At 39.8% G+C, this 22,607-nt stretch overlaps 1 protein-coding gene across 13 annotated transcripts in view; it reads right to left on the reverse strand.

The window, feature by feature from the left end:
* Nucleotides 1–22,607, reverse strand: part of CLASP1 (cytoplasmic linker associated protein 1) — a 179,079-nt gene that overhangs the window by 15,070 nt on the left and 141,402 nt on the right. For 7 of the 13 annotated variants that reach the window (XM_027636825.1, XM_027636827.1, XM_027636824.1 and 4 more), the window contains 7 exons: nt 16,582–16,725; nt 15,285–15,391; nt 10,217–10,333; nt 6,492–6,642; nt 5,422–5,668; nt 4,465–4,658; nt 3,446–3,574 (listed from right to left, as the gene is read on the reverse strand). In XM_027636825.1, coding sequence (XP_027492626.1) covers nt 3,446–3,574; nt 4,465–4,658; nt 5,422–5,668; nt 6,492–6,642; nt 10,217–10,333; nt 15,285–15,391; nt 16,582–16,725 — 1,089 coding nt within the window. The remainder of the gene's footprint in view (nt 1–3,445; nt 3,575–4,464; nt 4,659–5,421; nt 5,669–6,491; nt 6,643–10,216; nt 10,334–15,284; nt 15,392–16,581; nt 16,726–22,607) is intronic. The other 6 variants (XM_027636836.1, XM_027636833.1, XM_027636835.1 and 3 more) reach the window with 3 other exon arrangements.

Below are 22,607 nucleotides of genomic sequence, written 5' to 3' on the forward strand. Positions count from 1 at the left end.
TCCAGTTATGACTGAAGCAAGTTTCACTCTTCACATCACCCCATTAAATCAACAGCATTGAATAGACTGTTATACTACAAACAGTATAAAAACACGATGAAGTTAAAAAATGCAAACTAAACGTGGATCCCAACCCAGAGTCTTCTAGTCTGTAGCCTAGGGTTACATTAATTCTGACCTGCCATTGAGGTTTGTGCTTTGCTAATCTCCTGCATTTGCACTCAGAACAAGGTGAGACTCAGCCTCCAACTCCAGGTACCAAGTTTTCCTGTGTCCCTGTGTGGAAATGTGGTGCTCTTAGCTGCACTGCTCTGCTGATCCCAGACCTTGCCTTCAGCAACAGAAGGCAGAAGACTTCTAACCATGGCAAAGACCCAAATGTCTAAAGACTTCTCTTTGGACTTGGAAAAACAGTCATTTATCCAGGCATCCCAAAATATCTAACTATGCTAACACTGCTTTGATACTTCCAACTATATAATCTAGAATAAAACCACACACTTTTTTTGGTTTCAAAAAAGTCTTTAACTAGGTATCAGCACTCAGTTGGGGTAGGGGGTGATATCTGCTATTTGGTGAATGTGTTGGTTTAAATTCATCATTTGATCTCTCCTGGCCATGCTGAACAACAGCAATATTGAAATCTGGGTAGCTAAATGAACCTTCTTGATTTCCAAAGAACTGTCTCTTAGTAGGACAAGTTCTTGGAGACAATACCCGAGATTACCAGTTCTGTACTGTGCTCCTCTTCAAACTCCCTTTGCTTGGTCACTTTAGACTGATTGTCTGTGGGTCAAACATAATTGAAAATGTGAGCAGTAACTTGAAGCAATTAGCAGTCCCTCTGGTGAAGGGGAAATTCAAGTAAGAAAGACTGAAACATATACACCTTGCTCAGAACAGACACTTACACTGCTAACTTACACAGCCTATTGCACTCCAAAGGATCTCAAACCATAAACAGAAATCACTCCTGTCTTCTACTACAAGGCAGAAGCATCCAGAAATATAACAAACTCTGGAGTGACATCTTATCAGGACATCACTGGCACAAATAACTAAATGATATAGCAGCCTTTCTTACAGTCCAGGGGAAGACTGTATTTTATGTAGTCTAAGGACACTAGCACCACTGCCTTCAGTATTGCTCTGATACAGAGAAAAAGAAAACTGTAGAACAAACTGCTCAGATCTTCCCTTCCTTCTTCAGCTATTCTTTGAAAGTGTTCTTCAATCACAAATTGGTGAATCTTCACTTAATCTTCTGCTCAGTGGGATCCAGTCAAAGGGCAGCTCCTCTACCTTTCCTGGAGAGAGCAGTGCTGCTCTCTCAAAGTCAGCAGTGAGAGCGAGCTGAAGGGCCACCATGGGAAGGGAATTTGTGACCTTCTGGCCCAGAGTTAGGAGTTTGACCAACTGGGCCATGCCCAAATGAACTCTTAAGTTAATTTTTCACACACTTAACTGAATCAGCAAACCCCAGCTACAGGTAAAACTACCTAAAGCATATTCCCACGTATATCTTTACCCTAGCTCATGTGGATACTCAAGCACAGGTACCTGTCTTAACTTCAGGAATACTGATATTCTCAGACTACTGAGAGACAGATGATGCCTTTCATGGGCTGCATCATGGTTTTGAGAGCTTCGTTTACACAGGGATCAGAAAACACTCACACACAGAACAAAAAATCCAGCACCAGTGCCCCCACTCAATACAGCTACACACACAACAGGGAAGGAAAATAAGAATATTCTTGCAGTGTCCTGCTTATGAGAGCTGTCACCCAAAGGTCCCATTGCAGCAGCTGATTTTTCATTATGAAGATGCTATGCAAAACCATGGTAAATCAAAGCCACGCTATGTACAGCACAGCAGCTACTTCCTGATAGCAATACACCTCAATTATTCTATAAAGGAGTGCCACAAACTCTCATCTCTTCATTCCTAGCATGAGCTTCACTTTCTCTGTAGCAGACTTATCCACTGCTTTTCCTTGGCAGGCACCTCATGTAAATCCTGAAGAACCTTTCCACACCACAAGCATGAAGAACATACTGTGGGAAGTACAGAGGCATAAAGTATAATATTTTCAACACTGTTCTTGATTTCTACAAAACCCATCAGTCCCACAAGGACAGTGAATTCTGCCAGAAATAGCAGTTTTGGAGGACTCTCAGGCAACAAATACAAAGGGCAACGAGTCAAGGTGAACTGAGAAACATGCTAGCAGGAAAACTTGCCAATAAAAGGCACTCCTTCAGAACATAATGTTTTGTCTGACTGCTTTATCAGGAAATCAATTTACAACTGCTTCTTATTACTCTGAACTGAAAATGACAGGGGTGCAAAGGCTCTGAATCAGGGAGAGGACAGTAGGCAGAGTAGGGCAGCCCTCATTCACTAAAGGATTAAACATTTTCTGCTTTTGCATTTTAGAGAAATCCAGTCTGTTAGTTTCTTTCCTTGAGGGTGTTTTTTGTTTTGATTTTTAGGCAGTACAGTTTCTGCTACCTACAGCTAACATAACCTTGTGCCAGTTACACAATACTCTAGAGCAATCCGATCTATACAATGATCTTTTCATGGCCAAATCTCTTCAGACGGAGACGCCCAAAATTGCTAGTTTAGGACAATCCTGTTGCAGAGGAGAATAAATGTCTTAGATTTCAAAGCAAGGTCTTATAGAACAAAGCCATCACAGACATATAGAGAAATTCTGATAGTCCTTTCCAAAGTTTAGTTCAAACTTGCAACATGCACAAGGTAGATTAAAAGATCCAGCCTGGAAGTCCATCTACAAAGCTTGACTTCAAATGTAATTTGAATTGATCTACTTCAAACGTTATCACATCCCTTTACTCTTGCTTTACTCCAGAATACTTTCACTTTTACACGAGTTCTCTCACAAAACGAAAATGCCATTCACCCTTCCCTTTGCTTCTTCCTCTGCCCCTGCAGCATGTCCTCTTTCTCCTGTTACTCACCAGGTTCCCTCTTCTCCAGCACAGCCCAATTTCATAATTCAATTTTCACACACAATTCTGCTTAAGCATGGCCTTTGTGTTCTCCAGCACATTTTCTATCCTTACCTGTTACAGAGGCAGCACAGTGCCCCCAGTGTCCTCCAAAAAATAATGAAACATGCAGTTTTCTACTACAGTGTCTGAGCGTCTCCCAGAATGTGCAAGGAAATGCTGGCAAGCTGATTAACAGTGGTTGACAATTCCTGGTAACTCCAAGTCCACATAAATAGCTCTGTTGGTCCCAACTTTTTTCCTCACTGCTTCAGCATGAAAAAATCTGTCTCTTCTTGGGAGATTTAATATCAATCTGTTCTATTGTCAAGATGGGTCAACAAGTTTTCCTGTTAAGTCTCACAGGCATTTTTTCAGCAGGTCCATACTGCTTTCCCAGTAGCAACACTGAAAGGTTCACACTCACCTCCTTGTGGGAATCCTTATGTGCTTCCAGTGTTTTCATGATAGTCAACTCTGCATAGTTCTTAAACCTTGCTGGTTGGTTCCGTAAGATCTCTCTCAGGACTCGCAGCGCCAGGGCTCTTATTGAATGCTGTGTCAAGAAAAATCCATGTTAGAAAAGGTCATTTCTCAAAATCATAGTTAGAAGTAAATTCTCATGGCTCCCTATGCCACCAGAAATCTTACTTTATCAGCTCCAGTGGAGTGAGCAGTGTAATCAAAGCAACAAAAATTCAGAATTGGTTTCCTTGCTTGCTCTTGCACAAAAATCCACACGAAATGACTGTTCTCACAGATACAAGAATGAACCATTCTGACAAAGCCACCATTTTGATAAATGCATGATAATGCTATGATTAAACATGTAGAACTACAGCAGCTCATGCTTATACTATGAACAATGACTGAGAAAATGTAAACCAGAATTCTGCTACAGAATTACAATCGCTATGATAATAACAAATTTTTAATACTTCAAAACAAGATCCCCTACAGAAACAGCTTGTTCTTGATGACATTTTTGTAAGGGACAGAGACCCATTCAATGCAATCTAATACCCTGTGTCTTTAAACCAAATAGAGAAAAAAAAATTAATTTCTTCTAGAGTGCCTTTATCCTTCTTTTGGGGAATGGGTATAATACAGTTAAGAGCTTGTAACTTTATCCTAACTCAGAAGGAAACAACCACTGAAGTGTTGATAGTTTTTGTACTAGATTAGAAGATAACTTCTTTTCTGAGTCTAATTCAATTTCATAGTTATTTATTAGTAATGCTCTGGAGGGAGGGGAAAAACTGGTACACTTCAGAGTAGCTTAAAACTCATCATTGAACACAGTGAAAACTAGAGTTGTCAACCTTCAAAAGAAAAAGCAAGCAGTGCAGTATCACTGATGAGTAGCAGGTTTCATTTAAACTAGTGTGGAGGAACTATAACCACAGATGAAGCGATGTACAGTAAAGACAAAAATCTACATCTCACATCTTTGTCTCCAAGCGTTTCCAGCAGCAAGAGCAGAATGGTTTTGAAATGCTCTTCCCAAACTCCGAGATTATCCTCCCTTGTGATCTTTAGCAATTCCAGGAGAGCTCCTTTCCGCTCCTCCACCCGCTCGTTGTGGTTGGAAAGCTCTTTCAGAAGATCAGCCACCAAATCTGAATGGTCAATGGGTCCTTCTAGGACAAATGGCAGCAAATCATTTGGAGAAAGGGGGAACAGATCAAAGATGCCAAGATTACTGACCCTCTACGGAACAAAGTGCATGCAACAAGGGGCCCCCCCAAAAATGCATCAAATTCCCAGTGGCCTCAGTCAAGCAGGCAAGAGAATCTGACTAACCCACAATAACCTGAGTTCATAACACAGCTCATGAATCTGCACATGGCTTCTAACGAACCAGGAAGAGATGACGACTGGATTTCTTCCAGTTCCAACAATTACTTCTGCAAGATGAGAACTGCTGTGGTTTTTTCCCAGACACACACACACCCAAAACCAGTGGTCACATGCATGACCTTTAGATCAAAGTACAGTGACTCATCAGTGTACTGCAAAAGAATTAAGCTGAGGTGTAGCACCACTTAAATAAAGTAAAACATTCAGTAACAACAAGCTATTGAGTGAAACATTCCAGTCATAAAGAGGGGAAGGTCCCAAAATAGTGTCCCTACAGATATATGTAGATGCTTAAGGGACTAGTTTAAGGGAAACTTCAGGCAAACAAAAATCAAAACTGCGGAATAACGTTTTCTCAATAGTCACAGATGAGGTTCTGCTGGGACATGAAGACAAAGGGTATTTCATATCAAGCCTCACCTCAGATGCAAAGTAATACACAACACATGCACAGGCTGGCACATATCTGAGAGCACTACCCACACACAAATATACCAGAAACGGAGCAAGCTCCTGCAGTTTCATGAGGGAGCTGATACAAACCATCCCGAAGCTGGTCCATGTCATCATCAAACACTGCTTCCTTCAGGGCAGTCTTGTCGTACGTGTTAATGGTGTCAGCATAAGGATAGGGGTTATACTCTCGAGCACGTGGCCCTGAAAAGGCGCGGGGAGGTTGCGTGTTCAGCAGGGAGGTTTTGTTATCTAGAGCCATCCTTCCACCTTCCACAATGTCACTGCCTCCACGGACATCTCCAGTAGGGAGCGCAAGGCCACCATCTCGAGACACCTGGAGGATCAAACAGAGAAAAAAGATATGAGACTACTCAAATTCTGTGGAAGCTGTAGGCTTTTTGGAGGTCACTCACGAACAGGAAGAGGCATAGAATCATTTACATGTATTACTTATACATAATACTTACATAACTGATTACCACCTCTTTTATATAACTACAACTGCTCAAAAATCCCTCATGATCACAGGGCATAACACTACGTTAACATTCCTAAATATAAGTTAAAATCTCTAAAACTGTTAAAACTGGCAAAGATCATAAGCTCTGGTACAGGACTAATTTGCTAAGAAAGGATCATCATTTAAGATTCCCCTAAATTTTGAAGGCTGTGTATTTCATTAAAACAAAAGGCACTACACATGGGAGACAATTGTGTAATCACTCATGCAGCATAAGATACTATAGGAGCTGTGCGCCTGGAGTGATTACAGGTCCTAAGCCTGTGAGGGAAACCATCCATGCATTTTAAGAGCTAACATTTCCCATTACAGACCTGATGACACACACTCCATGAAGAAGCCATCTCTGAGCCATGCTGAGCCTGAAGGACACTACCACTGTTTCCAGCCTGCATGGGACTCCAACAGGAGCCCAGTGAGCACATTTCACAGGAGGCTAGACTTCAAAGGGAGCAAGGGACTACATTAGTGGGACCCCGTAATTAACGTATAAGAAGTTAACAGACAATAAGCAGAAGACGCTTGTAAGAATACAGTAGGAATAACTGGATTTTGTATACTAACAATCCACAGCCAGGTTTGATCACAATGTTTTAAAATTTCATCTATCTGGGGACACTAACAATCTAATACTTACAATGTCGCAGTCTTTCTTTCCATCACGTTTGATTGGCTCATTCAGGTCCTCTTGACTACGGAAACTAAACTTTTCAATCGCTTCTGTGACTCCACGAAGAGAGCTGTAGATTTCATCAGAATTTAGGTTCTCCGTGTCATAATCCAGCATACTAAAGACCAAACGTATATGAAATGTTACAAATGAAATTAGAATCTGCTTCTGAGCGTTAACAAAAACAAGTCAGAGACAGATGGTTTGGTGTACCCTTTCTAACAGTGACTTGTAACAAAACACGGATGGAATCAAAGCAGAGTTCAGGTCTGAGTCCTCCCTCAAGAGGAGTTAAATCCAGGAGAAGCTCCACTGAAACCAGTGGTGTTACACTGCTCTAAGTGAGGGGAAACCAGGTACACTGTTTCTTACATTGCATAGCAATAAGTGTGCTAAGCTTCTGTAAACCAAAAAACCCTATCTCCAGCATGGCAGTGGTGTAATTTAAAAAGGAACATAAAATCCATCACTATGAGAACCGAAAGGATTGTTACAGCTGGTGGAAATGAAATCAATGAAATTTAGGTTTAATAATTTATGAAACTGTGACAGATTTAAATGGAAAATGTATCTTGACATAAACCTCAGTCTAACACGGCCCACTTTAATTCATAAAGTAGTAAAACCAAAACCACTTGCACAATGCCTTAGTAAAAGATGTATTTCAGTATTGAGCCTAAGTTTGGGAATTTTCTTATACTAATCTGATGTTTTCTTGCAGTCTGTCTGTTCTTTAGAAATTTTTCAGCAGCATAAAGCCATAAAAGTTTTGGGATTCCTTGAGGACCTATCCAAAATTAAGTTCCATGATAAAATGCCATGCATGCAAGGGCAGATGATTAAATTAAAAATTCTGGCTAACGAGAAGCTTCTACAAGCTTGAAGAAATTAAAAAGGCATTATTGGCAGGGCTTTGGTCTATCTAGGAAAAGTTGAGTTTGCATGACAATCAGTTTTCCAAGAGAAATTTAAATTAATAGACCCAGTAACAGAGAACAATTTCTCTGGTACAGACTCAGATCTTAGTAGAGCCAGAAACAATAGATCAAATTAGACATTTACATCAAATTGTTTGTCAACAAATGGTAAGAAGTGGCTCCCTACAGTGGTGAATTACTATTTCTTAACAGTTTGGGAAGGATGACAGGATGGGCTTGGAGGTGGATGGCTGATCAAAGAGTTGTGTGGGGGGGGGGGATCAAACCAGAAAATCCCTTCTGAATCCCGAGTACACAACTACTGTTTTCAGTAGAACTAAAAGTAGGATATTAAATATCTAGAACCACTTTTTTTCTGGAAGAAACTTGGGAACTTCAGACAGAGGATACAACTGGTGCTGCCCAATTCCTTTGAGACTAACACACTGAAAATAGCCATAATCCCTGGCTCCGAAGCAACGCACTCGCACTACACTCACAAAGCATCAGCACCATGTATTCTGGCAAAGAAACCAAAGAACAACTCCCCAACTTGAAACAGTGTCTGACAGGTCAGGGAGAAAAAAGAAACCACTTAAAGGACAGACCAAGATCAGGAAACAAAAGTTCTTCATAAACCTGCAGAAGTCGAAGTCTTTAGGGCTTTTCAGGCAGCTGAACAACACTAATGCACTGTGATGGTTTTCCAGACAGAAGGGAAGGTAGTTTTTCTTTAAAAGTTATCAAGCAGGAACAGGAAAATCTTTGTTTCGTATGATCTCAAAAATAGATGTTTTGAGCTCAAGCATGTTTAATTACTTGATCTTAAAGGGTTCTTCATACAAATACACAAAACAACAATGAAACCACCATTCCAGAAGATATACATGTGACTGTACCTGTGTGCTCACACCAAGAGATGGTACAACTTACCAAAGGTCACACAATTACATCCATGGCAAAAAAAAGATAAATAATTACAAATATACTGGCACTAAATCTTCTGCTGAAATCATCACATCTTTCCTCAGGGATGAATTCTGCCCTACACTGTTAAGAAAGTACAGACTCTTCGGTGCTAAAGGACTAAGGCAAATTCTCAACAGAGCCACCAATCCAATGCATTTGTCAAAGCACAAACCCACATTTTAATAAAAATCTAAAGAATCCAGAGATTTCATATGTCAAGACTGAGCCTGTGTAGGAGATAACATTATGGTTGTGTTCCACATGAATGGAAATTCTACATGTGAACACACATGTCTATTGACAGTATGTGCACTGGAATACTTCACAGACAACACAATGTGGGGAATAAAAATAAAATGGAACTACACTCACCTTTCAGGACAAAAAAAAAAGGCACAAAAGGAAAAAAAAATTATGACCCATGCAGAAAACTAGAGGAAAGGCACAGGATGAATAAGAAGTGAGTAGAGATGAGAAGTGTTTACGGATGTCACAACATTATTTTCCATCTTCTGCTGCACAAAAATCAATGCAGCTGTCTACGAGTTTATCAAGACACAATTTGGTAGTTTTCCAGTCTGACATGAAATACATTTTACTTCCATAAACTGTTATTCCATTTCCAATCCAAACTACGCGTAAGTAATCCACAGTTTAGTGTCTTCAAGCAGTACACAGTAACTCACTTCCTTGCACTTTCAGGCTCTGGGCTGGAATACATGTCAAATAACTCCAAAACTTCAAGTCAGATAATAAAAGGCAGAAAAAACATTCTCAACTAGTTTTATTCCAAAAATCAATATGGACCTCCCTCCACATATATCTTAGTGTCCCAGAAGAATCAGAACATTAAATTTTTAATTCTGCAGGTATTTACAGGGGTATCAACTATTGTATTCTTATTTTCTCTCTCATACGTTATGGGTTCTCAAATTTTGAGCCCTCAAAGAAAAATTTCTTTGCTTTTCTTTCAATAGTTTTATTAGGAACTCCTTGTTTCAAGGAAAAACTATGTATTAGTCCTTCCTCAGGTAACAGGTATATTTAAGTCAGGAGAAACCACATGTATAGATATTCTGATGTCAAGGTACAAACTTGAAAAAATCCAAAGAATTTTCAGAGACATCTGACGAATTAAATTTCTATTGAGAAAGTTTTTCTGATTAAAACCAGTATACAGCTTTAGTCCAGTACACTGATCCAAAATCTGTATGCAGACTGGAAAAAAAATGTGAGGGCACAGGAAAAGGAACAGATGTCAAAATTAGAGACTGATAACCCCTAAATCTTGTGGTAAGAACAATTTTAAATTCAATACTACAAATTTCAAGAATGCTCCACAATCACACTATGCAAGCAGCTGTTAAAATGATACATAAGGTTCGGTGTGAAGTCACTCCTGAGCTGTATTTGCCATTTAAAAATACTCAGGCGCACAGTGTAGCCAAACTTCAGAACAGTACTCTGAAGATCCTGCCCAGAGTATCATAACGCAACCAGTGCCTGCCAAAAGTGCTCAGCAACTGTGTTCTGTGTTGGAAACCAACTGTGAAGCACCTCCCTGCCACCTTCCTGAATGGGTGTAAGAGTCTGAAAAAACTCCTTTTCTTTTTTCACTGCTTACATGCTGCATCTTCCCCAAGCAGCGAGCAAGCGGCTACCCATCACCTGTGCTCTCTGAAAGCTGTCATCATCTCTTTTCAAACCAAAGCCTCTGAAGTCCCACATTTGAACAAATCCCACAGTGTGAAAGGTAAATAATACTGTGACACCTCAGACAAGTTGGTTTAACAGGTAGCTTGTTACCTGGGAGAGTAAGAGCGTCTGAAAGTCTTGTGGGAAGGAGCAGTGGGGATGGAGTTAGGCTGAGAAAGGGGAGGGGGGTGCTTCGACAGCCCATCTGCACTCCAACCCCAGAGCCGACTGCCGTGATCAGAGGAGAAACAAAAGAGAGAAAAAAAACAGAGAAAGGAGAGGGAGGGAAAAAAAAAAAAAAGAAACTATAATCTGAGTGGCTTAGTGCTGTCATGCTGCCTTGGAGAGAGAAAAAAAAATTAATAGAAACAAAATTAAACAAGAATACTCTGTTGAGCCTCACAAGTCATTGTTTTGGTCTTTATTATTAATTTCCATTTTTATTCCTAACATAATAATATGATTCACAGAAAACCAGTCCCTGCTTGTACTAACCAGAAGATTTTACAAATGGATATAGTCTCTATAAACAACTCTTATAATGTTCTACATAACCAATTCCTGACCACGCATCTGTATTCAAACTCTAAGTAGGTATTTCTAAGCAACAGGATTTCCCTGGAAGAAAGGAAAATTGGAATTTATTTTTTTATCAGGCACCTGAAGGTACCTTATGAAGTTTGTCTCCTGGTGCCTCTATAAGAGTCTGCAATCAGGCCCTAAACAATCAGCAAATCTTTAGAAGGCTTTAGATCTGATCCTATTTCACCAGATTCAAACTGAACCCATATATGCAACAAGTGAAAGTCAGTCTAGAGTATGAACATATCATGTAAACTGGGTACTTGGTTCATGTCTCAGCAGACAGAACTGGAAAGACTGGGTGACATCAGCCTCTGAGTTGATTCAGATCTCTCCTTAAACTTCCACAAGCCCCTCTGGGGTTTTGTTTGATCCGGCGCCTTTGGGTCAAGGCATCCATCTCTGTGTCAATTTGTTTAACCTCTGCGTTTGTTCTGTTCTGTTTATGGTACATGGATTTTCAAAATCACCTTCTAAATGAAAATATAGATGCTTGAGCTGATTGAGTATTCACGACACTACTTTGCTTCTATTACACAGCACACTGTCTTGCAATGTCATATTTTTATATATGTAAGTGAAAGATATCGTAGGATCAGAAGGGGCAAACAAGTCAAGAATTGATCCAGTGCAAACAGCAGCAAAGCCAGTTGAAAATTCCTCTGAAGAGTAGCGTCAAGAAATTCACTCCTTAAATAGCAATCAAATCCATAGCTATTACATGCCACTATTATTATGGAACTACCCCAGACTCCCAGACTGCTGATCAGAAGTCTCACAGCTCAGGTCTCACCTACCTGCAAAAAGGCCACCAAATAATGCAGGCTTGTCCTTATTGTATAAAGTAGGTGGCTTGATTTTAATTGTTTCCATGCATTGACTTGCTAAACTTAATACTGAAAGTGTCAAATTTTATTTTTAATGGTATTTTCTATTATCGGTGAAAAAGTAAACATGCAAACTTACATAGCCAAATAAAACAGTTGGCCTTTTATTTGATGCATTTCCTCTAGCGATCTTTGAAGGACTAAATTGTTTTTTTTCTTTAGGTGGCTTTTGTTTGATTTTAATAACTAGAACCACATACACGCTTCTGGACTACTAATAATGGCAGAAACAACAGGGCAAATGTATTCATTGGATATTCCTTCAAATAGTCCTAGAGAATTCTAGGTAAAATTTCCCAATCTGAATGTAACACTTGACTTCACAGATGTTCCTTCACCATTCAGAACAGTACTCTTACACCAAAGGACTTCACAACTTAAGTGTTTTTCTTTTTGTCATACAGCATCATTTATTAAATCTCAGAAGATTTTCTCTGCCCAACACAAACTCAAGCCATTCATCTGTGAATTGCCTAGGGAACATTCTTTTCTCTCAGTCTAAAGTCTGGGGTTTTTTTCCTATTATTTTCAGTCTTCCCAAGTACCCTTCCCTGCTTTTCTTCTCCTCAGAAAGCACCTCTTTCTTCCATAACTCCTTTCATCAAAAACTAAAACTGCCAAGGAAAAAAAAAAAACAAGGCAGGTACAAATGCAGAAGTAACTCACAGATGTAGTGGATGTGTTATAGTGATCATGAAGCAGAACTGGAGGGAGGAAATGAAGGCAGGAGAAAGGACTCTGTCCAAGGCCCTGAAGGCATGTTACCCTTCTGAAGACCTAACATCAGGGTGTACTTAGCAGATGTTATCATCCGGATAGGATAGGCAAACTAGCTGTTTGAGGAGTTCAGTTCAACCAAAACATTCAAAATCTATTCATAGAGCCCAATACACCTCAAAAAATCAGTCATCTGGAACACATGCATAATACAGTTAGTTTGTATCAATGAAGCCCTGATGATTAATACTGGGGATATTGTTCACAAACCATTAGTAAAATGGGAGAGCAGTTATGCTTAGCAGCTTTTTTATATTCCTAGAGGAGGACCCAAACATCCTTTCTACTTATATCTCAGCCCAAAAGACAGGTATGTATCTAGATAAGACTCCAATCTGTGCATCAAGAAAAAAAATCAAAGGAAAGTCTAACCTTCAAAACTAAAGCTGGCATTAAGAACCGGAGATAATCCTTCCACTGACTGCACTCAGGCTGGCTGTACAAGACATAGGCGGGGCAATGTGAGCAGGGCCAGCACATGGAGCACCCCAGGAAGCAAAAGGCATACACAACCTCGCTACAGACCTTTGGCAATGGGTCCCGTGAAAATGTAAAGCCAAGTCTAGTTCTGGAGGAGGGCTACATGAAGAAACTGGGAATCTTTATCCTCTTACAATGCTGTCAGAATGACCTGGGTGTGCTTATGTTTCAAGTTTGAAGAGAGAAAAGTGACACTTTACCCCACTGATGAATAGCAAATGACAAGTATTTGTAATGGAAACATGCTACTGCAGCAGCTATCCCAAAAAATGCTATACTACACTGTACCCTACTTCCCTCAATCTGTCAGCACACCTTCCAAAGCCTATTTCTAAAAGAAGGACAGCCAGAGCTAATTCTCCCTTGCAAGCCAGGATCGCGGCCAAACCATGCTACATAAACCATTTTCAAGAAGGATGCAGTCCACAGAGCATCAGAAGCTACTGCCCCTGATTTGCAGTACTTGTTGCCATTTTTACAAATGGTAAAAATCTGCAGCTATTGTTATTGCTCAGAGGTTGCTCACCAAAAAAGCAGAACTTCTCCCCTCAATATTTTAAAGGGCTTACATAGCAGCTTCCTCCTTCACCTATCACTGAAGAGTAACTTTTAAACATCAGTCTTGAATAACTAAATCCAGCAAGGAAGCAGGACACACTTCTTGAAAAGACATCTAAATTTCTGATTCAACATCTCCAAGAATTTCACAGAAAAGTGAAGGAATAATTGCTTTCTAAAGGAAATTCCTGGCCCACTGCATCCACGGCAGTTTTGGTCTTGACTTAATGGCAGAATGCTCTGGAATTACATGCCCTCTCTAACTATTCCTTGAGAATAAATGACATGGGTTAAAAAACCCTTCACTTCCTAAACTCAGAATGCTAGAAAACAACAGCAACAATCTACACTGAACGTTTTAATCCATATTTTGATATCAAGAGGTGAGAAGAAGGCAAAGACAAAATGCAAAGCAGTGAGTGAAGTGGAAAAACACAGTTGTGTCCCAATGGCAAAACCCAAAAAGCATAGTAAAAAGTTGTGGAATTATAAAATAAGTGCCACATACAAATTTGGCTAACAAAGCCACAACGCAACCACAAGGAGACATATCTCAGTTAATAATTTCCCATGACAGAAATCAGCAGGGCAACAATGCTCAAGTTAGCTGAAAAGGAAGCAACATAGTTGAAACCGTTCCCCTGAAACTCTACCACTTAATTTCTCAATGACACCTTTGTGGAAAAACTCATAATAAGCAACTCGACCTCAGCTTGCAAACTCGTTTTAGTTCTGCATTACAGCAGATTTAGGGGTCACAAAGATGAATTTAGATATACAAAATTTTCTCAGGAAACCCCATGTGCTCCTATGCTGCTGGAATTAGCTACTCATTAAAGGCTAAAGGTCTGTACTTTTCCTGACACATGGAAAACTCACTCACATGTCTAAGCATCCCTCCAGACAGAGTTTTGCAAGTTACAGCAAGGGCAGATCAACATATTTCAGTGTAAATTACTATACTGGACGAAGAACTGCAGTCCTCACTCTTCTGTTTCTTCTAAGACAAAGGGAAGCGACCTCCCATGGAGAGGGCAGGTAGACAAGAACAGCAGCTTTTAAGCTTCCCCAGCATGAATCAGCTTGTCCAGGTAACAACTTAATACTTTTCTCCAATATTTCTATGGTCCCAGAACATACTGTTTAAATTGTCATCTCCTCTGCTCTATGGTGCAAAACATCTACATTCCCAAAATCCAAGAGTCCATGTTGACTCAATAAAAGATTTTGGACCAATATAATCCAGGGTAGCATCTCCAGCTTCAGCAAAACAAGTGGTAGCAACAGACCACTGCCCAAAAGATCAAGCCACTGGTCAAGATCACTCTGCTGGTGAGCAGTCAGGTGAGCAATTTGAGGGATATTCAGCACTGAAATACAGTCACCACCTCTGCTTGTCCTGCATCCTCACAAAGAATAAGAAGGGAACGGGAGATGCAGTACTTCTCTCAGCAGCATAAGCACTGCACTACAGTCAGAGGAATTATTGATCACAAGTGCACACCTGAAAAATAGACACAATCTGAAACCCCTGACCTGAAATTCAGTCTATCTTTTGTGATATATGCAACCTCAACAAGATTTTATTTCTAATGCTGTCATTTAATATTACTTTCATTGACCCCACAAATGTAGTTTGGAGAAGGCCTAGTTATGAAAGCAAATTAATATTATAAGAAAAGACATTAAGATTACACAGATAACATGAGGTCTGGAATACTGAAGTCAATCACCAACCATGTATTATCATGTTCAAATCCTGTTTCTTTGGAGCAATCTACTGTAACCTTTCCATCTTGTTTTTGCTTTCAAAGTGAGTCATATTCTACAAATGCACACTCAGTGTTGAAATCCTTTAATATTTTGCAAGTGATTTAATTAGCCTGCCACATTACCTTGGAGACAGTCCACCATGGGAACAGTTGGTAGGTGAAGTTAAGGGGCTGGTTCTGCTGCTGGAGTGCCGGGAAGGAGTCCGACCAAGGGTATTGCTGGGGGAACCCTGACACAGAAGCAGGAAGACAAGGATTAGCAACATGTTGCAATGCACAGGCAGGAATACAGCAACAGGTCCAAACACTGCCTTTGTTTGCCCTAGACAAGCTTCCTGCAGTGTTTATTTTGCTTCTTGACTTAAAAAACTGCAGCCATGGTTCATGTAGTCATTAAAATGTTCCTGAAGGTACTACTCTGAAGATAAAGAAAGTATATGTACATTTCTCTGCAATCCACAGTACCTGAAATTTTAACTACACAACACGTACAGCCTGAAAATATTGCCAGAGAAATGGTTCATCAATTCAGCAGGCTATCCAGCTTCTCAGAAACGATTTGCCAGGCTCCAAAATATGCAGACCATTATCCTGGCAATTTAACATTTTAATTACGCAGCTATTTTCCACATTGTCTAAAGCATTCTGATTATGCTTGTTACGAGCATAAGTAAGCAGTCTAACTTATCATTTTTCCACTGGCCTGCACAACCATTTATACCACAGCAAAATGAGTAGAAATTGCTCTCAATTCTGACACTCTTTGCACAAAAAGTACTAGAGAATCCAGACCATCTGCCTGGAAGCCTAACGCTGCAGTTCTAGCTTACACAAAGCTCTACTTGTCCCTGTCGAAGTGCAAAGATAGGGAGGGAGTGCTCTGGGAGGGGAAAGAAATTTCTCACTTAAATCCTCTACTAACATATTCCTTCAGGGAAATAAAAATATGTAAGAGCTAAATAGTAAAGTAAAACATAAGGTACTAGGCATAGACTGAGATGACCTTGTACGTCACATTGAAGGTCCTGCAAGTTTCTTCATAGACAATACATCTGTTATTAAACTGATTTCAATAATAGTCAAAAGCTCAGAAAATATGTGGTGTCATGATCTGTTTTAGTCAAAAGTCATTACTGGCAGGATTTTCAAAAGCACCACCAACTTGAAAGCACAAACCCTACCAATTTTTATGCACTTCTCAGTCATTTTTTAATCTCTTCTGGTTATGACTATATTAAACTTTAACTGAGTTTCTTATTTTAATGGTCCCTATAAAAGTACCATCAAATAAAAGCCTCTGTTGCCATATTGCTTCAAGACAACAGTTACAGATAATTCAAACTACTGAACATCTGCAACAGCTTATCAATGAGCTGCTCCCTTTGGGGTTCTGCTGTTTGCAAGGACAAGGGCTTCTCACCACACTAGTGTTACTGGAGTTCTTGAGGTGGTTGTGCAAGAGCTTGGTAGCACCATCCTGGAATGTTTTTGGCAAGGCACCAAGTAACATGGTAAACTCAGGAGTGTTCAATTCAAAGAGAGAAATCAGGACTATTTGTGCTGCCTGAAATGAAGAAGAAAGAAGAGACCATCAGTTTTTTTTCTTTGAAAAGAACATGGATTCTGTTAGTAATGAACCTTACAGAAACAGGATGTGTGTTTCATTCAAGAACAAGACTTCCATAGCAGACAAATTTTTGAAATGTTCTCTGTGATGTATCATAAGGAATTACTAACAGCTACAGTCAATTTTTTAGTTCTTAAGAGTTTACAACATATTTTTGCATTTATTTCATTATTTTCTTAGATATTAAGTGTACAGCTATTCACAGCAAATGAGAAATTCTTACCTGTCCAGCACATATTTCAATTGAATAAGTTACTGCAAAAATTTACTGAAAACAAATAAAACCAGAAACTCAGATAAGTATGAAGGATCTAGGACTGCAGTTTGTCATTTCCATGCTTTTTATTTTCAGTGTGAATAGGACTACTTCTCTTTCCAACCAATATCTCCTCTTCCTAAGGATCTGACAAGTTTGTTTCATCAGACCATCCACCTCTCCTTGCAAGTCTCACCACTGAGGCTGTTTCAGCAACAGAAGACTCCATCTGAAGTGGAAGATCTTCTAGGATGGCAAGAACCACCATTCTCTTGACCACGGACAGGCTAAACCTCACCAGATTTCCTAAATTTAATAAGCGAAACCAGGGTACCACTGAAACAATTGAGAATTTTACCATTAATTTTACTGGACAGGGTTTGCTTTATCTGCCTCACAGAACCGCTGCCAGAACAGGATCTCCACTAATCCATTAGCAAACATACAGCTCTGCATATCCTGAACTAAGACAATGGAATCAAATGGGAATGGAAGCGGAATAAATCACAGTGTGCATTTCTGCAAGAGTAATTAACATCACATGTTCCTAACTAGACTTCCCCAGCAGCATCCAACCTGGGTGAATTGCACCAATTCTGGTTTTTTCCCCTCCATGCCTTTACTTAGAAAGTATACAAAAATACAAACATTGATTAAAAGAACAATAATAATGAAGCAATGATGAAGGACCTCTGATAGTGGCTTGGGCTCACAAAGTAAGCAGCAAAAACTACACATGCTCTTATTTTGGAACAGCATACACACAAGGCTTAGGAAGAGCCGACACTTGTGTTTGACCCTTTCAGGAACTTTCTAAAACCTCCTAAAAATGAAAAAGAACTTTGAAGAGGGTATAAATATAATTCCCTGCTGTGGGGATAAATGTGCATTCATTGTTCTCATCAATTTAAAGGAGTTTTTAATAAGTAATGTGTTTGTAAAGCTACAATAATTAAGTGTATCTGCAGTTCCCTGTGGAGCAGAATTCTTTAACAGATGATGAACTTGGGTACACAAGAACCCTGTTATAGTGGAGGGGAATCAAAGTATCTCATTGTTTCGGTGTGCAAACTGCAATTCAGTCTATACTGCTCCTTCTGCTATCAGCAGCAACTAACACAGCTTTGTATATAAAAACATTTTCCATCCATGAAGTTTGGTAAGTATCATCCTTTTCATATGGCCAACAAAGAAACCAAGGCACAGAACACTCAACGGGCTTCCAAGGACTGCAGCAAAGTCTTCAGATTTCATTCCAGATGGATCATGATGCCTCCTGACAAAACTCTCACTGACTTCAACAGAAACACAATATGATATTATTCACTCCATACTAAAAATCTAAGGATGAAAGAAGTGGGGAGATAATTTTCCCCATGACTTTCTTAACTCCATATCCTCCATATCCATACCCTCCTCTGACCCGAAGTTTTGGGCAACTCTGCCAGGAAGCCTGCCTGGTATCCAACAAGGATGTGTATTTCTGTCCATTTTGATCCAAGAACTTTTAAGTTTTCACCAGCACAGTATTTTCTGTAATAAAAATATTACTGCAAACAAGAGATCTCAGAACAACAAACAGCAGGTTGAACTGGATGCAAAGTGACAAGTCATGCCAAAGTACATTCCTGTTTGTGAATGGCGTGCGTATCCTTGGTTAGGAGTGGGCATGCAGATCCTCTGTGCCAGAACAAGCAGATCTCACATTCACTGAGACAAAAAATAAATAATATAAAGAAATAAATAAAAACCACGAACACCTCCCCCACCCCAACCAAAATCCACACAAAGTGATCAACAAGGTTCCCAGATTGAGAGATTGCTCAGACTAGAATATCTGGAGAGATCAACTGATAAGTCAGGGGCTGCCCAAGGTGGGAAAGGATTTCAGATACCTTTGTCCCACATAATCTCCCACTGATGGGTTAGAAATGAAGTCCATCCTTGGAGACTTCCTAAGTAAACAGAGCAAACAGGTGCAAGAGCACAGTCACTCTATGATGGGACATTCTGGAGGTACCTTTCTTGTGTGCCAGAGATGTTCAAGATGCATCTCACAGATCTGAGCAAAACCTTCACCAAAGCTCCACCAGGGAGTTTATGATTCTGTGGTTTCACTTTGAAGCACAGAGTTACTTAACTGGAACAATTTAACCCTAATACACAAACAATAACAGCACAGATATTATCCTACAGGAGTAGCTGAGAAAAGTTTCAGGTCTCACCAGTCACTTCAATTTTGTTCCACTTTTGTGTTTTGGCTTTAATAAAAACAGAACTGTGTCCATCCTCCCTCTTGGCACAAAATACAGCTTGTCTTTAGGAGTGTCTGCCAGTATTCTGTGTATGCAGTGTGCTTCAGTAGCTTTGCTGTCGCCTGCAAATAGTCACTGGGCTTTAAATGAAGTGTTGAACAGTAGCTCTCAATACTCACAATCTTCTGTGGCCTCAAAGACAGCAGACTTATAGTCTACGCTTTTTGACATAAAGCCAAGTACTTCTATGTCCTGGGAGTGGTGCTCCAGTAAAGGTCTCAAAGGCATCACTAGAGTTACATGGGTAAACCCTGTCTATGTTCTTTCTAAATACTCTTCACCTATCCAACTGCACTTCCAGGTTTATTTCAGGCAAAAGCCATTATTTGAAAGTGCAGGCATAAAATTCTACTTAATATTTAACAGAAAAAGGTCCTGGTCCCTGCTACCATAAGATCAACACTGTTACTACTGGCCTCAAAATCTGGAAGGTACATCCTAGCTTGAAATCACATTTATAACATGTTTCAAGTTTCACTCCTGCAATACTTACCAATTCTAATACAGTTAATTTTATTTCAGTAATGAAGAGCATCAGGAGCAGCATTTCTGCATCTGTTTTAATAGCTAGATCTGGCACACTTGATAATCCTTTAAGTTCCATTTATCTGGCACACATTTATCTAGTCAAAGGACATATTTTACGGATAATGTTTCTAACAGTTTTAAATCTGTGGATTTTCAGCTTGTGAGAAATTTTCATAATCTCTGAATCACTGGTTATCTTCTGAAAATCTTTTTTATTAGAATACTGACAGAGTAGATATATTTAACAAGCAATAAAAAACTTATTTCTGTACACTATACAAACATTCTCCATGCAACTCTCATGCTTGATGATACGTAGTCTGAAGAAAGAGTAATATCTGAATTTTCCCTTGCCTTTGTGTCCCTGTACCATTAGTAGGGAACACTAATCCATCTCCTTTCAGTGACATATAACGTAGACCCTACAGATTATCTAATCTTAATGAAGCCGTTCTCTGCTGGCTTGAGCTGGAGAAACTCCAGTGACTTCAGAGCCTGACTATGCTAGAGAGGGGGTCTGGCTCTGTGTCAGGCTCTTGAATCATTTGCAAAGGACTGCTTATGTAACTTCATTATTTCCTTATCACAATGCAGTGAGGGATAGAGTTCCACAAGCCGGTAGCAGCTCCCAAAGTTTCACACTTAGGTCAGTGCAATTCATGCTGTCCAACAGCGTCGGCTGCTAAAGGGACACAAATGCTTTAGCAACATTTTTTTTTAGTTTCACCTAGACAGTGGATGATAGCCAGATTTGTCAAAATATGTAACCCTTGCAACTTGGTTGAATTATAATAAAGTCTTTTTGAAATGGTTTGGGCTTATTAAGCAAAAAGTTCAAGGTTAACCAGAAAAATCCACTGACTTTAGAAAAGAAATGTGGTCAGTGACCTAAGGTTAACACAAGTGCCTCATGATTGCTGCTGCTGGTCCAGTGAACCAAGCAGAATAAGCAGTTGCCTGAGCTATATGAAGGCAATTTCCAAGTTACTCAAACATCTGCTGTCGATGGGCTCCCAACACTGGCATAAAAGGAGAGGACTTCATACCCTGATCCTTTATGAGGGACCACAACAAAAGAGTTAACAGGAAAGCACACCAAAGCCAAAAATTACTTCAGACACACTTTTTTCAGGCTTCCAGTCCAGGTCTCTTTACACAGCTAGACAGTTGAGTTGAGACTCCAAACACAATTAGTGTGATTAGTGCACAAGGTTTTCAGTCTACCTGTTTACATTTCTCTTCCAAGTTTCCTTCACCAGGCCCTGAGGAGGCTGTAGTTGTCCTAGCTGGCAAATCCTCACCCACCCAACTATGCATCGTCTGGGTTTGACAAACAGGAAAGTTGATATTATTTCAAGAAAACATAGATTTCAACTCAGTCATCTAAACAGTACATGCTATCTTTTTGCAGAAGAGTTTTAGTCAGTTTCTTGCTTAATTTCAAGTAACAGAAAGCATTATTTTATATCATCAGAAAAGCATTCCTTTCAGCAGAGGGCAGCACTGGCTCAAAATTAAATTCAGCCACAATTCTCAGTCTTACAGATCATCCCTTAGTTCTCCTAAAAGGTTTTATTTTGGCAATCTCCTGGTGCCTCTATAACCACCTGAAAACCTCCACTGAGGTGCAGAGACAGGTAGCGCTGAACTGAGATGGCACTTGTATCTGGCCAGCCAGGAGCAGGGGAATAGGTGCATCTCCCAGCATCTACCCTTGCAGACATCTCTAAGTTCAGAGAAAGAAACAGTCAAAAAGCTATAAACTCCTGCCTCCAGTCTGGGCATCAGTCTGATGGACCAACACTGCCTACAAATGCCTTTTATCATGTGATCTGCCTGGGGAAGATCCTCATTTACATCACTTTTGATGAACACAGTCATATTCTGTATGCATCACACACTTCACCATCCAGGCTAAGGCAAATGTGGTTTTTAATAACTTAAGGCACATTGGAACAGAGAAGCTCTCTCATGTCACTCTGAATTACACTAAACTGCAGATCAAATATAGATCCACTGAGATCAGAGGCAGCACTTACACATTAGGCAGCTTGTATTAGCACACATGGGCTTCAATTCTCCAATGAGTGCAGCTGATGTTAAGCGAGTTATTCACATCGACTGATGTTTGCAGGCTCTAAGCAAGTGTTATTTCAGTGTACTTTCCAGTAGACAATTAAGTGTTAGCTGGCACTAAGCTAACAAACTATCTACCAAACCAAACCTCCTGCTTGTTCCTTTTTCAGGTCTAGAATCAGCTGGCTATGGACATCCATATTACTGATATGAAAATATGAAGCACAATGGCTTCAGCAGTTTATACATAATCCAAGCATGTTAGCCTGAGTACAAGTTTTTAAACACACAGTTTTCACAAGAGACTTGTATGAGAATATGCTGTTCACATCCACATGCTGAAAAGAATTTATTTAACAGATTTAAATACAGAACTCATGTACAGATTAAATCCATATTGCCATTGTGTTTTACACAGCACACACTTTATATATCACGAAAGGCTTTTACCAGCCAGAGATGGTTGCATTACAAGTGTAAAAGGCATCTCAGAAAAATGACAGTAAAAACGATGCAGCATCGAATATTGGGGTTACTGTTCCATAATGGATTACAACTCCTTATGTGTGTTGTTGACCTGGGCACAGGAAAGACCATGGCAAAAATGTTCACTGTTTCCTGAGAACCAGATGTTACCCCAGAAA

This window comes from Corapipo altera, unplaced genomic scaffold (assembly GCF_003945725.1).
Source record: "Corapipo altera isolate COAL_440 unplaced genomic scaffold, ASM394572v1 45, whole genome shotgun sequence".
NCBI lineage: Eukaryota > Metazoa > Chordata > Aves > Passeriformes > Pipridae > Corapipo > Corapipo altera.